Source organism: Pieris rapae, chromosome 9 (assembly GCF_905147795.1).
Source record: "Pieris rapae chromosome 9, ilPieRapa1.1, whole genome shotgun sequence".
Lineage (NCBI taxonomy): Eukaryota > Metazoa > Arthropoda > Insecta > Lepidoptera > Pieridae > Pieris > Pieris rapae.
This window is the reverse complement of record NC_059517.1, coordinates 1,431,519-1,446,910: the sequence shown is the minus strand read 5'-3', so window position 1 is coordinate 1,446,910 and position 15,392 is coordinate 1,431,519. Positions and strand designations below refer to the sequence as shown.

Below are 15,392 nucleotides of genomic sequence, written 5' to 3'. Positions count from 1 at the left end.
CTTTATGTAACCTATGATCCTAAACCCTGTGCCGATCACTCCAACTTGTAGGAAAATGTCATTTTATACTTTACCAAGTTTTCAAAATTAATTTTTCGCACTAGTTCAACTGATCATCCTGAAAAAAAAAATGTACTATTCCAATTTGGCAAGCAGCTTTAAAAGTTCGCGCATTTAATAAGGATTCTAACGTGGTAGAAAACTTACTTCATTATTTCTTAGATCGGCCATAAAAAAATTTTTTGTTAAACAAAGAATGTTTTTAAAAATTCCTCTGGAATTACAAAAACCGATTCTAGTGTATACAAAATTATAAATTTAACCTTTTAAGTTTGAGGCTTTAATTTCATTAATATTATTATACATTTAGTGGTGCAATATAGTTTCGCGTATTTTAATGTATCAAATAACATTATATTTTAACTGACTTTAACAAATCCGAACGACACACTTAATTTGATTCCTAAGTCTTTAAATAAGTAATAAACAAAAGTAAGTTGTTTTTTTTTTAAATAATTTGATCATTTGATGGCGTGGTAAAGTAAGTTGACTAAGCAAAAAAGCACAGGCATGTAAATTAGGTGTCTAATCCATAAACTTTAATGTTGTACAAGCCTTATATATTTTTCTCTGTCAATTGTCAATGTATCTGTTTTGACAAAAAGAATTGTGATGTTTGTCTAAAGTCAGTTCAATATGGCGGAAAAGCTAAACACATTGTGTTTTAGTATATTTTGTTTTTAAACTTTAGTTATGCTGCGTGAATAAAGTAGTTATTAATAATTTGTAAATTGTGATGTTTTCTCGATTTTTTGTGTGAAATTGTAAATATGACAACATTAATAGACAAAATTGAGCAATTAATTAAAAGGGAAAAAACAACACCTGATCGGAAAAAAGATGATACCAAAAAATCTTCTAATGAAATACTCTCCGAATTATTTAGTGCTTTTAATGCAGACCCACCGCAGTTAGAAAATTTAACGCCTAAGAAATCAAAGAAAAGCAAAAAGAAACACAAGAAAGAAAAGAAAAAACGCAGCCGAAGTTCTAGTAGTAGTGATTCCGATGGCGATTACTCTCGCAAACATAAAAAGCGGAAAAAAAGTAAATCAAAAAAGAGCAGAGTACGTCGTACTCCACCAGTTCATCGAATTAAGGACCCAGTTAAGGTAAAGTCTGAAAGTGATACCAAAATAAAATCTGAACCCATTGTTAAACGTGAACTACACATTAAAGAAGAGTGTAGAATAAAACGTGAAGAACGGACTAAAGCTATAAAAAAAAGTGCTAGTTTTGAGCGAAGCTTATCACCACCACTTGAAGAACTTGATGCTAGCCTTATTCCCATGCCAGAATCTCCAAAAGGTGATAAACTTGATTCTAGCGATCTGCGTCATAAGCTTGAGAAAAAAAGTGATTCGGAAAATGACAAAGCCAAAGGTAAAATTCAAATTAAGAATTTGAAATTTAGTGCTGTCTTTGAAGAGACGGTTAAGAAAGCTGAAGAAGAGGCTAGGAAAAAAGCTGAGAAAGTAGAGGATGGAGAGTATACAGATACATCCAGTAGCTCAGAGAAAGATGAAGACTCTAATTCACAATTCCCTAAGTCATCAGACCCTGGTGGAATATTAAAAAAAGCAGCAGAGGATATAAAACTGTAAGTTGATTTTTTCTTTGGAATGTCTTTCCATGTTTTAAAGGTTGTATTTGCCTTGTATTTCCTTAGTATAATAGGTCAACCACTGTTGTAGTAGTAAAATCATTGGTATATTGCCTGAGTGATTTATAAGCTATATATGTTTGTTTGGTAGATTTTTCTGTTAAATCTACTAAGGACTTAAGGAGGCATGTCAAGTAGATTTTTTTACCTATTATTTTTTTTTTATACCTTGTTTAATATAATGAAGTTAAAATCTATTAAACCACAATAAAGGGACTACTCATATTTTATTGGTTGTAAACACTTATAGTCAACAGTCGATGATGTTGTTATTAAGTAGCTTATACATTGATCCGCTGGCACCTTTGACTTTGGTCAATATAACTGGTATGTTTTTCAAAACAATGATGTCATAAATGGTTTTGGCTGTATGGGTGTGTCTGTACCGAAGTCGATCTGAATAAAAGTCTTTAATATTATTATAACTAATGTTAATAAATTAGTAATATATTTCAGCCCTGATGTAGAAGAAAAGTCATCAAAGAAAAGTAAAAGTGATAGCTCACATAAGTCATCTAAAAGAGACAGGAGTAAATCCAAAGGAAGGTATGTAATTCAGCTGCTTTCTAAATTGATTTGAAAGATTTCTATATATATACAAATCGAGATGTAAACATTCTTGTTACTTTCCTTTATTTTCTTACACATTGAATAGATTTATTTAATTTTTATTTAACATGTACAATGTATATATATATCATGTAATCTAAATTTGCCCTATGATATGGTTTTTATTTTACAACATATTATATTTTTAAAGATCACAGAAACCCTTACTAAAATTAGCCATTTTTATAACTGTTGTTTGCAGTTGTGCAAATATAAGATATAATATATACTTAAGAACAAATTTTTTTCTATTAAATAAAAAATTCTCATATGTGACATGATATTGCATAAATTTGTGGGTATACCCAGATGGCAAATCTTGAATTAAAACTATTGAGCCCTTTATATTCCTACACTTATTAATTTTAATAAAACATTTTTCTGATTTGTATGATCTTCAATCAAAAAGCGGTAGTTGTTAAGATACTGACTATGACTATGACTGAGATACTGTGATTTAAAGTTAATATAAAGCCATAATTGCTTCCAGGTCAGAAAGTAAAAAACGATCACGCTCTCGTTCACCATCTCGCCGGCATAGACATAGATCAACCTCAAGATCACGACGGAGAAGCCACTCCAAGAGTTCCAAGAGACGAAGATCTGAATCAAAGTCTAGGTGGAGGACCAGGTCGAGAAGCAGACATAGGTCCACATCAAGAAGTCGCCATTATCCGCGACATCCATCTCCTCGGCATAGAAGTAGTAGAAGGTATGACAGTTTAAATAAAGTAGTTCTTCTATTAGTAGTAGATTTAATTTCTAGATGGAACATGTGTTTGAACCTTATCCTGATTATATGTAAATCCTTCAAAGAACTTTAAGTTAAACCAAGATAAAATAAATAATTATTCTAATATATAGGCTAAAGTTAATTTTATTTTTGTCTTACTTAGAAAAAGGAAATCTATATTCTATGTCCCATTTCTGTGCAAGTTGTTACTGAAAAAATTGTGTATGATTTTATATTTTTATCATGACAACGTCAATAAATCGATGAACGCCGGCTGCACGCACTGAATTGTCCCGTTACGCTCATTGTACGCTTACGCCGCATCTATCTCTCTTCCACTCTATTGGCCTTTGCGTCCGAGGTTTCACTTCTTATTTATTTATTTATTAACAGTTCGTTGCATTACATAAAAGGAAAAAAAACTTCTTTGTATCCATACAAAATAGTGATAGTTTAATAAAATGATTAAATTTTTTCTTAACAGTATGCATTCATTTCGTCAATGTTTTGTTATGTCGCTGTAACGATTCTGTAAACCGATTTTACAGACAACTATTTACTTTCATTAATTTTGTAGTTAGCCACTAACTGCTCTCACCCAACTGTAACTTGACATTTCTGGGCCACAAATGTATATAAAAATTAGTTAACAATGTGTAGTACATACAATAATAGATTTTATTCTCGATCCTTTAGGAATTTTTAATTATATCTTTGTGTTTAATGGATGACCTGAATTTAAGTATATATTGTAGTTCATTGATGCTTTATAGATATTGGTTACTTGGAATGTTTTGCATTTGGAATGTTTGATTGGTTAATAGTATATATTATATCACTGGCGTTAGTATGTATATAATTTAATTATTAAAATAAGTTCGACATCCTGGTGGACAGAAAAGCTGTGTCCAGTTAGAGTTTCCACCACACCAACGTCTTTTTTAAATAAAGCGGAAAGTGAAAAGTATATGAACGTGATAAATCTTTTAGCGGTGTGAAGTTAGCGGACAGTGAGAAGAAACGTCTGCTGGAAGTGGCGAGGCGTAATGCCATCAATATGCTGAAGAATGGTGCAGTACCAGCTGGGGCAGCTGTTCTACCGCCACACACAAGAAATCAAGTCATGGCAGCTATACAGTCTGGAGGTAATTACTAACCAATAACCAATAAAAAAAGTTTTGTACTTTCTTTTTGCTCCACTTTTCTGTTACTCTTGGCATGTGCCCCGCCCATTTCTACTTCAGTTTTCTTTAAATTGTAAAATGTTATTGTTATTATTATCTTATTTCATACCTTAAGTTATTTCTCTTAAAGCTGTATCCTTTATTTTGTCTCTGCTTTTCTTCCCTATAACACATTGTTCCATCGATCTTTGACACACAGCTTTGTATGCTGCACTTTGTTTAGAACCAGAAATGTAAATGTTTATTTTTTACTATTTATTTGTAATTGAAACGGTTCCAGAATTGCATAGGTTTTTTGTTTCATAACATTATTAACAATCTTTTGTTTCATTATTATTTTATAATCAGTATACGCTTAGTCTGAGGTCGTAAGTTCGAACTTTGGGTACACATCTTTGAGTTTAGATATTTATTTGGGTGAAAGAAAGACACGGCTAGCCTTAGACCCAAAAATCTGTTTTGAAATGTACAAAGAGAAAGTTTTCGCTAGAGACTATTCGCTCGAACGATGAAGAAAAACATAGTGAGGAAATCGGCTTGTCTTAGACCCAAAAAGTCGTGGCGTGTGTCAGGCACGGGAGGCTGATCACCTTCTTGCCATTTGGCATGAATAATACAGAAATGACACCTACACCTAAAATCATTTATTGTTATTGAATAACAGGGAAATCGGTGGACGAATTAACGGATTTCTGCAAGCATCTATCGAAAAAGGAGGCCCTTGGTGAATTATCGTCTGTATCGTCCAACGAGGGCGACAGTGACAACGAGGATACTATTGCATTCCACCATCCGTTTCTTGTTAAGGAGAAAGCGCCGATTGTTATGAATATAAGGGTGAGTTTCACGCAATATAGGACTTTGCATCTGGGTTTCTATTCTAGTAGGGTACGAATGGCCGGCAACGCATTTTCAAACTCTTTGTTTGATACGACTTAGGGTTCGTATGAAAGCGCGTACTGATTCTTAAAACGCCTGTAACGCACTTGCAAACTGTCTCGTCTTTAGTTTCCGTGAAATTTGTGAATAAATATATACGAAAAGAAGATTTTACGAAATTTACAATTTTTTTGACAATATGAAATATTTCCTTAAATTTCCAATTCAGTTAATTTCCTTCCTTTGAAGTAGGTTAAAATGGGTTTACATTGTTCAAACAACTTTTATTCCAGGGTGGAGCGCCACTCCCATTAAAGTCGAGTACATTGCCAATAGCCAATAAGGACGAATTAAGGCTTCAGTTTCCCGTCTCTTCTGGAAGTCAGCATCGGGAGAAAGCCTCTGAATGGGTTCCTGTTTCGCCTAAAAAGGATAATATGGTATGTATTATACAATTTTTTATTTTAAAATCTGTCCAGCCGTTTAAGAGGAGCTCAGCTCACCTCAAATACACACGTACAGACAGAGATATAGAATTATATACATTAACATATTTAAGGTAACGCAGTATAAGTAAATATAATATACATAATTATTCATATTACTAAAAAAATTTTTTCAGCAAATAGCGAAGCTGAATTTTAAACCGGAAAAACTTCAATTGGGTTTCGATCCTATTAACAATAAGTGAGTATTCTTTTACTTTTTTATATACATAGTATAGTATCTGAGTATAATATGGATAACAAATAGGGATGTTCGTTGATCATCGATGTTGAAAGGAAAGTATCGATGTTTTGACTTTTGACGTTTTGTTGCTTTACGAAAAATATGATGACGGATGGTTCGGTTTTCGATGAATATCGAACATCGATGTTGGCCTTTCGATTATGACATTGATGTCAATATCGATGTTTTTTCTAACATCGATCATCCTTATACAAACCCATGATTCCTCCCCCCCCCCCCCCCCATATTCTTGTGGGGGAAGGGGCAACGGTAGTTTTCCCCCTACAAAGTTACATTTTTTATATAACTTCATGTTTGTGCCAGAATTTTGAAATCTTTTTCGCTTTACGGGTAATTAAAGTGGTATAATGTTCTTAGGAAAGACGAACCCCTGGCATTACCAGCCCCATCGACTACGTCTCCGGCCTATATGAAGAGTTTTACTACGGGAAGTCGTAAGTATTGGAAATTTTATTATTCATGAATAATATATAATTAATAAACTGTGAATTTCTGTTAATTTGATCATACATAGAAGTAATTTGAGATACGAGTCAAAATCTACTGAATCGTTTTTGATGAAGCTTTGACTGTTGAGTTGGCCTTAATTGGTAATTGATTCGTGTAATGAAATTCAATCCAATTAAAAATAATGAATAAAATTCATACTTATATTGGCCGCAGATATATTAAGGAATAAGATGTTATTTTTGGAGACATGCTTTCTCTTTTACTCACCGCGTAACCAGGATTCGATAGAAAGAGACAATTTTAGATTAAACAGTTACTGATTTTTGAAAGCTAATTGCCGGGTTTGTTTTCATAGATTTTACTGTAAATAACGTTTTTAAGCGAATCTCCTGTATTATTAAAAATCGCAATCGAATCGGTGATATATTATTTTCAGATTTGACCTCAGTTCCGGCTTTGATGCCTCCTGGCCCTCAAGTAATGCCCGCAGATCATCCAGCCGTGGTGAGTATTTTATTGATCCTATATTTTTTTTATTTAAGAGAAATATAGTTTAAACAATTTACCTAGTTATGCACTTGATACATATACTTATACTCTGATTTTGAATTCCGTAGAATTCTGACAGCTATCATTTTTTGACATGTCAGAGATTGCAAACCTTTTTGGCCGGCCATATTTTTCAATTTCAATACGAGTCTATACATACACTTTATTTGTTAGTGAATGTATCCATTTTATTAAGTGCGGTGCTGCATATTAAAAGTGGTTTAACGGCGAGTGATAATTACATCACAAACAGGAAAAAACGTATAAATAAAGATAACATTTTATTTTATTAAAAATAAAATGTTATCTTTATTAAGAAAGAATAAAATTAAGTATTTAAAGTTACTTAAGTCCATAAATTGTTCGTGATATTGAAATATTTGATATTTTTGTATTGGGTCACTTGAGTAAGTTAAATATTAAGATTTACCTTTTTGCAGGTAGAACAAAAAAGTAGTTAGCATTTTATTTTTTGCCCTTAATGGGTCAAATTTGTCCCTTTTTCGGTGGAGAACTTTTTAGTAGCTTATGAAGTGTCTGAATATAGGATACAATGACTGGTTTATGCGTACATTTTTTAAATATAAAAAAAAATTTTTTGGTAATTTTTGAATTTTTCATAAAATACATTTAACTCTCAATTTTCACACTTATTTGTTATTTATTTAATACCTTTATTTTATTCCAAATACACATACCAAAGACATAAATATAAAAAGTGGTATAACATTTTTTTTCTTTCCCCCAAATATTGTCCTATTATTTTAATATGGTAAAACATAGTTTGTCAAGTGAAACAGTTTAAATTTTATTGTTTGTTAGAAAAATTGAATATTCCTTATAAATATTTATTATTAATATCGCTTTAAGGACATGGCCGCTATCGTTACGCAAAAGCTGTCTTTGCTTCGCAAGGAACAAGAAGAAATTGAATTGAATACAACTAGTGGTGTAAGTATATTTTATATACCTGCACTCTACTCTGAGGTCTTGCCTTCGAATCACGGTGCACCCATGGCTTCTTCCTATGTGCATGATTGATATGTAATAAAAATCTAGTTTTTAAATATATATTTTTTAAACTAAATCTTTTATTGTCAACATTGTTTACAACAGCTGTTACGACATACATATATACTTATATGTACCCGTAATTCGTAGAAAGATAATGCCCCAGTATTTTTGAACCTTATTTTGCACAATTGTACTAGCTTTGTTTAATATCCAAATGGATATGCATTTGTGCAGCCCTAGCCGTGAAAGTATGGTGAAGGAAATTGGAACATCATTAACATAAAACTTGATGTGGCTGATCTATAGCTTAGGGAGCGTTCAAGTATAACGTCACGCAATTTTTGGATTCTTCACCCCTCCCGCCCCATCTAACGCCCCGTAACGTTTTTCCGTACCCAATAGTAAAACGTTTCGTTACCATCCAGTGACCCAAGACTCATTATACCTAAAAGTTAACATTTATGTAGTGTAAAGTATCGGATATTAAAAAAAAATATAAGGAATAACGCATAATTCAATCCCCATCGTAAGGTTTTACCCCAAAATCCCCCTCCCCAAAATTCTTTACATAATACTTGAACGCTCCCTTACAAGACTCTTTCCGAATGCCAATGTTCTTCCAGTTTGGTTGGTCAGCTAGTTCTCTGCCGTCCACGAATTCGCTCGGTCAGTTTACGGGGTCGACAGGAGCAAACATACTTACGCCGAGGGAACTCGCTTCGGGGAGTCAGGCGTGGGCTAAGAAGGTAACAGACACAAATTTACACATATTTTTTAGTCGCACCATACACAAAACATTCACCTATTTCATGGATTTTCGAATTAATTTATAATATTTTTGTATTATAACAGATCGGATTAAAAGTCATAACTTTAAATGGACACTATAGATTGGATAAACAAAAATGCATTGACTATAGAATAAAGTTAATAAATATAGTGATAAACTTCTAATTTTTTTATTAGATTTTCAATTTATTTTTGTCAAGACAATGAGAGCCTAATCAAATTAAGGTTGCAAAGAAATTTTATTTACATACATTATGTACTGCACTAGTCTAACTGTGAGAAGATGACAGTTGACAGTTTGTTGCTGTCATAAATTAATTTATACGTAGAGTCCGAGCCACCAAAGAAGTCCCATAGACCCGGCTGTCAGCGTATAGCAAAATGTTGCTAAAACATTTTACTTAATTACGTACATAACAACGTCATTTATTTTTGATTAAGATTTACCTGATTATGGGTTATTAATAATATTTAAATCTACTTTTCTTACAATTATTTAAAAAATCTGGTATTCCCCTAAATATATGTACCCCGTTAAAACCCTTTGCACATTTGCACGTTGATTCTCTCTAAATTTGGAGGGGGTAAACCCCCCGAGATGGCATCACTGAACAACGTGGGCGACTTTTCAAATGCACATCATTTTTCGCGCTTCTTTGACGGCTATATGGAGACTATCACATGAAAACGTGTTCTATATCTATAGTTCATAACGAAATTTTTATTCGAAAGTAAATTGTCAGTGGCAAATGACAGACGAAGTTTGAATCGTAGTTAGACATACACTACACAGTAAATAGATGATTTGAGTAAAGATTTACCAAAACTTGCATGGTACAATTATTTTTTTCTGCAAAACCTGGGTGATTTTTCTATCACAAAATATGTCTGTTTAGACGTATCTTGTGATAAATCAAAGTATGCTGTTTAAGAAAACCAGAACCCGTCTACGTAAGATTTAATCTTTAATTGTTTTATATCGAATTTATTTAAATAAAATTGCAACGTTAAAAACAATTCAAAACCATTTTCATTGGCAGTCCCGATAAAATGTCATACATACATATCTAAAAAAAAAATATCTTAATTTAAAAAACTATAATCTCAAGAAATATTGCAAAGCACATCAGAACCCCTTAGTTAACACCTCTTCGATACAATAATTCCTTAATGGTTTCTGCATTCTCCAATTAGTATAGTAAATGATATCTTGGGTTATGGTTTCGTTAAACGCATGCTACCTCACCGACTTTTCTTTCAGCTGGCGTCTTGGCGGGCCTCGTGGTCGGGAGTTATAATACAAGCTATTATATCGCCCGACCCTTTGTTTATGTGTCTTGGTTACAATTACATACAAAATTCAACGATCTAAGAAGACAGAGACAGAAAACTCAAATGCTGTACAAAATTATAAGATTTTAAAATCTTTTCAGCAGTTCTAGCAATTATGTCCTACAGGAATGTTTTGTTCAGTTCTGTAACGTGTACGTTAGTTCCATATATACGTATTTGTAATTTCCGTACAAAATTAAACTATCTACAGCAGAAAACTCAAATGCTGTAGAAAATTATAAGATTTTAAAATCTTTTCAGCAGTTCAGGCAATTGTGTCCTACCAAAAAATTACAACCGTGTATACAGGAAAATTTTGTTTAGTTCTTTAACGTGTACGTTAGTTTCGTATATATACGTATATTTCCGTAGACACGTTCACAAACGATATACGTGAAAATTAATATATAGGCTCACTAGTGGAGGTATATATATATGAACTTCGAGATGTTATTAAGAGATATGTCAGACTTTGATACTTTGGTACATATGATATTAACCAATATAAATATTTCTTTAAATATAAATATTCCAAATATGATTCGCTAAAGCAACTAACTTCAATTCATAACACATACAAAAATCACCATTAAATACATATTTTTTTAAATAAATGTATATGATATTTAATCAATTTTCTATTGTAATAGCATTTGCATATATATTGACGTATCTTATATTGAAATTGATGCGCATCACGTATTTGATAACCGATAACGATCTGATTAAAATGATAAAACCATGTTGCAATAAAATTGGTCATATATAGGATTTTTTCTAGAATAATTTCTATCGAAGGGGCGTTAAAATGAAGGAAATTATAAAAAGGAGTATGATCTGTTTAGATTTCCAACCAAATGCCAATCTGACCAAGTCACATTGAGTCCAAATTTTAACAAAATCGGTTTGGATTTTTCGCATACAAATATTTAAGATAGGTTGATGTTTTCTAAATCCTATTAATTAAAGAATTTTTCGTAGTGATTCATCGTGTGTGAACGGTTTAAAAAAATTATGATATAAATTTTAGATATGAGTGACGAATTCAAACGCCTTACTTAAATCCTTTACGAGTCTTAGGAATTTGTATGTTCTTGTAACCAAAACACGATGTTTCGTGTAACGTATGAACTAGTAGTTCAATCGTTTACACTTAGGCAATGTGGTAACTCTTATGCCAATTGGCATATTAGATATCACATCGCAAACAAATATTCTGTTTTCCCCAATATTGGTAATTTATTCTAGTCTTGGAAGCTTAATTTTTCTTTTATCTATAAGGCTAATGTTCAGAGACTTATTGTTATTCGTGCTAGTATAAAAATACCGGTTTTTTAAAAGAATATATTGTCGGCAGTTTTGTTAATGATACGAAATTAATGCCAGAATTTAAGTACGAATTTTAAAAAAAATTGAAAGAAACAGACTTAAAAGACGACGGTTTACTAGTTTAGTTTTTTGTAGGGGGTTATTCTTAAACATAAGAAAACAAGAAGCACCTTGAGTAGTTTTTTGGTATTCCTTATTAATAATTAATGACAATCATTCAAACACTAGTAACAGTAGCGTCTCAGAATATTGGCCAAGTGATCCAAGAATTTTTCGGCTTAAGGTCGATTCGGACCAATTTTATATTTTGGTCGGAGTCCACCTTTATGGGGAATTCATGAATATTTGTTGCAGCTTTTAAAAGATAAGGAGCGAGCACTGCCTTAGACGTCGACGTCGTCTTTGTCGTTGCGGTAGGTAAGTATTCAGAAGGAGATAAATTGCAATATATTTTTAATTATTCCCAAAAATATTGTTTACTTGCGTCAGTTTTCAGATTTTTATTAAATTATAATCTTAATGGATTATATAGGTTTTACGTTTACATTTATCATAATATTTATAATTGTAATATGTCTGAAAATTGAAAGCAAATCATTGAAATTCTGTCTAAAATTTCACAAATGACATGGAAATTAATGATGAAATTATTCAGGATCAACTCGTTCGAGCTGCCCCAGTTGAGGGGGGTATGGGGATGCACCTTCTCCAGAAGATGGGTTGGACTCCCGGCAAAGGCCTGGGTAAGGAGGAATCTGGGACGTTACAGCCTCTTTTACTTGAGGTCAAATTAGATACAAGAGGTTTACAGGCTAAAGAAGAGGTCAGTAGCCGATATTATAAAGGAGTAAGTCAAATTTTTTTTATTTTGGCTTTAGGTCGGTTATACTAGTGATTTTTGTCAAATTTCTGTTGTTTTTGTTCTGATTATTATGTAACTACGTCTATTTTGCCTACAGATGCTTAGATTTTTTATATTATTATTATTTTACAAGTCAAGTGTGGAAAACGATAAGCATGGTTAGTACTGGTGCCTAGGAGGAACGTTTAGGAAACTCGTTAAACGTTTCATTCACTCACTTGTCTGACGGAATTTTAGCGACTTGATTGAATATCAATATTTAATTAACTGTCTAGAGATTCAATTAACTCTGTGATTTAACTACTTTTCTGCGACATATGTACGGTTCCTGGGTCATCGGGGTGCTATAAAGAATGCGGATGCTTAAGTCTGGCTATTCTCTCGCGGCGTAACTCCCAACATTTAGTCTATTCCTATAAAACGAATGAATTCAAAGTTAATGTTGAGAAGATTTTTATGACAGCATTCCCGTTCTAAGCCCTTTGATTTGGAAACTAGTAGTATATTGAGACCTTCAATTTTTTTAATGAAACGAATTTAGTTTTGATTTCAAATAATGAAAGAATTATACTGGTTAGTAATGTTCAATTTTTTTAAAGATATTAAGTATTAATTTTCCATACCCCACTAAGTCCGTAAAAGCATATAAATAATAATATTATATATAATAAAAATGTACTAGGTTCAAAGTTCCTTAAATAACAATAAATAAATAGAATTATAAATAATAGAAAAACAAACTAAATAGAATACAAATTTTCAACATAAAAACTTTCTCAAAAACTTCTTGGTATCAGAATTGGAAATCAGTGAAAGAGAAATATTTTTTTATAATTTCAGATGAAACAAAGTAGGATGGGTAGACGAGGCCCAGCGCCATTGATAGCGGGTGGAAAGCACCCGGTCTCTTTGCTCGGTGAATATTGTTCCAAGCACAAGTTGGGGCCTCCGGAATACAACCTCTGTTTTGAATGTGGTCCGGATCATAAGAAAAACTTCCTTTTTAGGGTAAGTTTGATTCTTCTCTAATCATTCAATTATAATTATGTAATGATATTCTTTGCATTAAATATAGGCAGAATTGTGAGACGAAATTATAATTTAATAAAGAGTACTCGTTAAGTACGAGAATAAAGAAAGTAAGAGACTAGTAGCTAATTCTCTTTCCGCACAGACTACTGTCAATAATTTAAAACTCCAGACCAGAGATAAATTTCAAATGACCAAGAGTAATTTTGTCAACCACGAAAAGGTGAGGGGGGCGCTAGTTAAACGGCGCGGTTTCGTTTAAAGGCTAGGCTGTTAATTGAACGGCCAATTAAACTAGTTAGCTGCGACATATTAACAATTAAATACAATTATTGACAAGCTTTGATTTTGAAAAGCAGTCTGTAATCTTTTTTTTAAATAGGCGACATCAGTCAGTCCAAAGAATATCAATGCAAATTGCTTCAAATTATACAGTACCTACTACAAACTGTTGCATTTTAGCAAGGAGACCAATTCATACCGGGGGTTTTCCCTGACAGAAACAACCTCCAATTGTTTAAAAAAATAGTGTAGGTACTCACTAAAATAGGCCGCGATGACTGATAAAAGTTTTCTTTTTCAGGTGAAGGTAGCTGGGGTGGAATATCAACCAGCTATTGCGAGTGCGAACAAGAAACAAGCGAAAGCCGATGCGGCTCAACTCGCTTTACAGAAACTTGGTATCGTTACGTAACAATATATCATTTTTATATGTGTAATATTATTGGACTGATTTCGATTTAATTTGCAGCGGTTAAAAACCTATTTAGTACAAATTGGTGCAAAAGTTTTTCTTGTATATTAAGCACCGCTTGTGTCAATTAAAAGTGACATTTGTACATGGGCCGTTTTCACGAAAATTATTAAAAGCGTTTTTTCTAGGCTAACTATGAGCCTTTGAATCAAAAGCAATAAACAAGACGAATTTCTGTAGGATCTCTATGATAATAGACTCTAGACTTTGTGTCAAATGACTCTCGTTTGACGTATGGGAGTTTGACTTACCGTGTTAAGATATGGTCCAAGAAAACAATTCTAAAATGGTTGCCGATTTGAGATTTTATTTTAGACGCCCGTTTGTACTTAGAATATGCCTTAGACATATACATTTAGAACATGTGCCAACTTACTTATAGTAATTCGGGCGGATCATATGATTTTTAGGCAATATTTACGATATTTTTTTCGTGTATTTCTTGCTATAATCTTCACACCGCAGATGGCCTACCATGACGTCTTAGCGCCGGCCCATCAGTTGATAATTAATCTATCATATAATCATAATATAATGGTCACGTGACTCAACGAAGACTACAAAAACCTCGTTCTGGGCGTGTCCTATTAAAAAAAAATACTTGTTTTAATATATCCACGGTAATATAGTATGACATCCATTCTAGGCCAGAGACAACAGTTAGCAGATGGCCAGTTGCAGGTCAGCGGGATTCACTTGGCAGATATTGACAGTCATGGTAGGCCCCGAAGTTTATTAAAAAGTTGTTGATTCGTAAAGAATTCAAGGTCCCATGAAATTTGATAGGTTTGGCTCCTAAGAGCTGGTGGCTCTTTTTCATGAAAACTAAATCAGTTTAATTATCTTTTTATTTATGAAAACATAGTTCTGTCCCTTTTACTTAAATTGAAATCACAATTTCAGAGAAAGGGATGAATGAGCAAAAAATAGTGTAATTTAACTGATTAGTGTATGTTTTTGGTTTATGTGAAGTATTCTATGTTGTATAGAAAATCCTCTTTTTATACATGTTTACCAATATGAAAAAAAACTCCACACAATATAAATTTAATAAATTTTTGTAATTTTCTATATTCACAATGAATTGCCATGTCATTTAAGGTGTATATATTGTAGCTCAAATTTTGACTTAATATTAATTTACCAGATAGATATTTATTGTACTGAGTGTAAGACTTTGTTTTTAATAAAATTAATGCAGCAATAAATACTATAAAATAAATCTTGTCATTTTTTATTTCTACCGATTATCCTATATTTAGTACACTAATGCCAAAGTATTAATATAAAAACCTGAAGCAGATTTATGCAAATTTTTGATTGTATCTGTCAAAATCCAACCACTCTGACAAATGGGAGAGTAGTTTATACTAAAGTATTTGATACAGCACTAACCAACTTAAGCT

General features: G+C 32.4%; 1 protein-coding gene across 3 annotated transcripts; it reads left to right on the top strand.

Moving 5' to 3' along the window:
- The first annotated feature begins 703 nt into the window (after positions 1-703).
- Positions 704-15,205, top strand: LOC110992592 (protein Son). 3 transcript variants are annotated; one of them, XM_022258473.2, is made up of 15 exons: positions 704-1,660; positions 2,180-2,269; positions 2,823-3,044; positions 4,056-4,210; positions 4,914-5,086; positions 5,422-5,568; positions 5,751-5,815; positions 6,236-6,312; positions 6,765-6,832; positions 7,748-7,828; positions 8,515-8,637; positions 11,997-12,164; positions 13,044-13,211; positions 13,816-13,912; positions 14,633-15,205. In XM_022258473.2, the coding sequence occupies exons 1-15, from the start codon at positions 831-833 to the stop codon at positions 14,734-14,736; spliced, it is 2,568 nt and encodes an 855-aa protein (XP_022114165.2). In that variant the 5' UTR covers positions 704-830; the 3' UTR covers positions 14,737-15,205. The 3 variants fall into 3 exon arrangements, with proteins under 3 accessions (XP_022114165.2, XP_022114164.2, XP_022114167.2); XM_022258472.2 differs by having other exon boundaries at positions 11,997-12,188; XM_022258475.2 differs by lacking the exons at positions 13,044-13,211; positions 13,816-13,912; positions 14,633-15,205 and adding an exon at positions 11,696-11,758 and having other exon boundaries at positions 11,997-12,134.
- Positions 15,206-15,392: the final 187 nt, after the last annotated feature.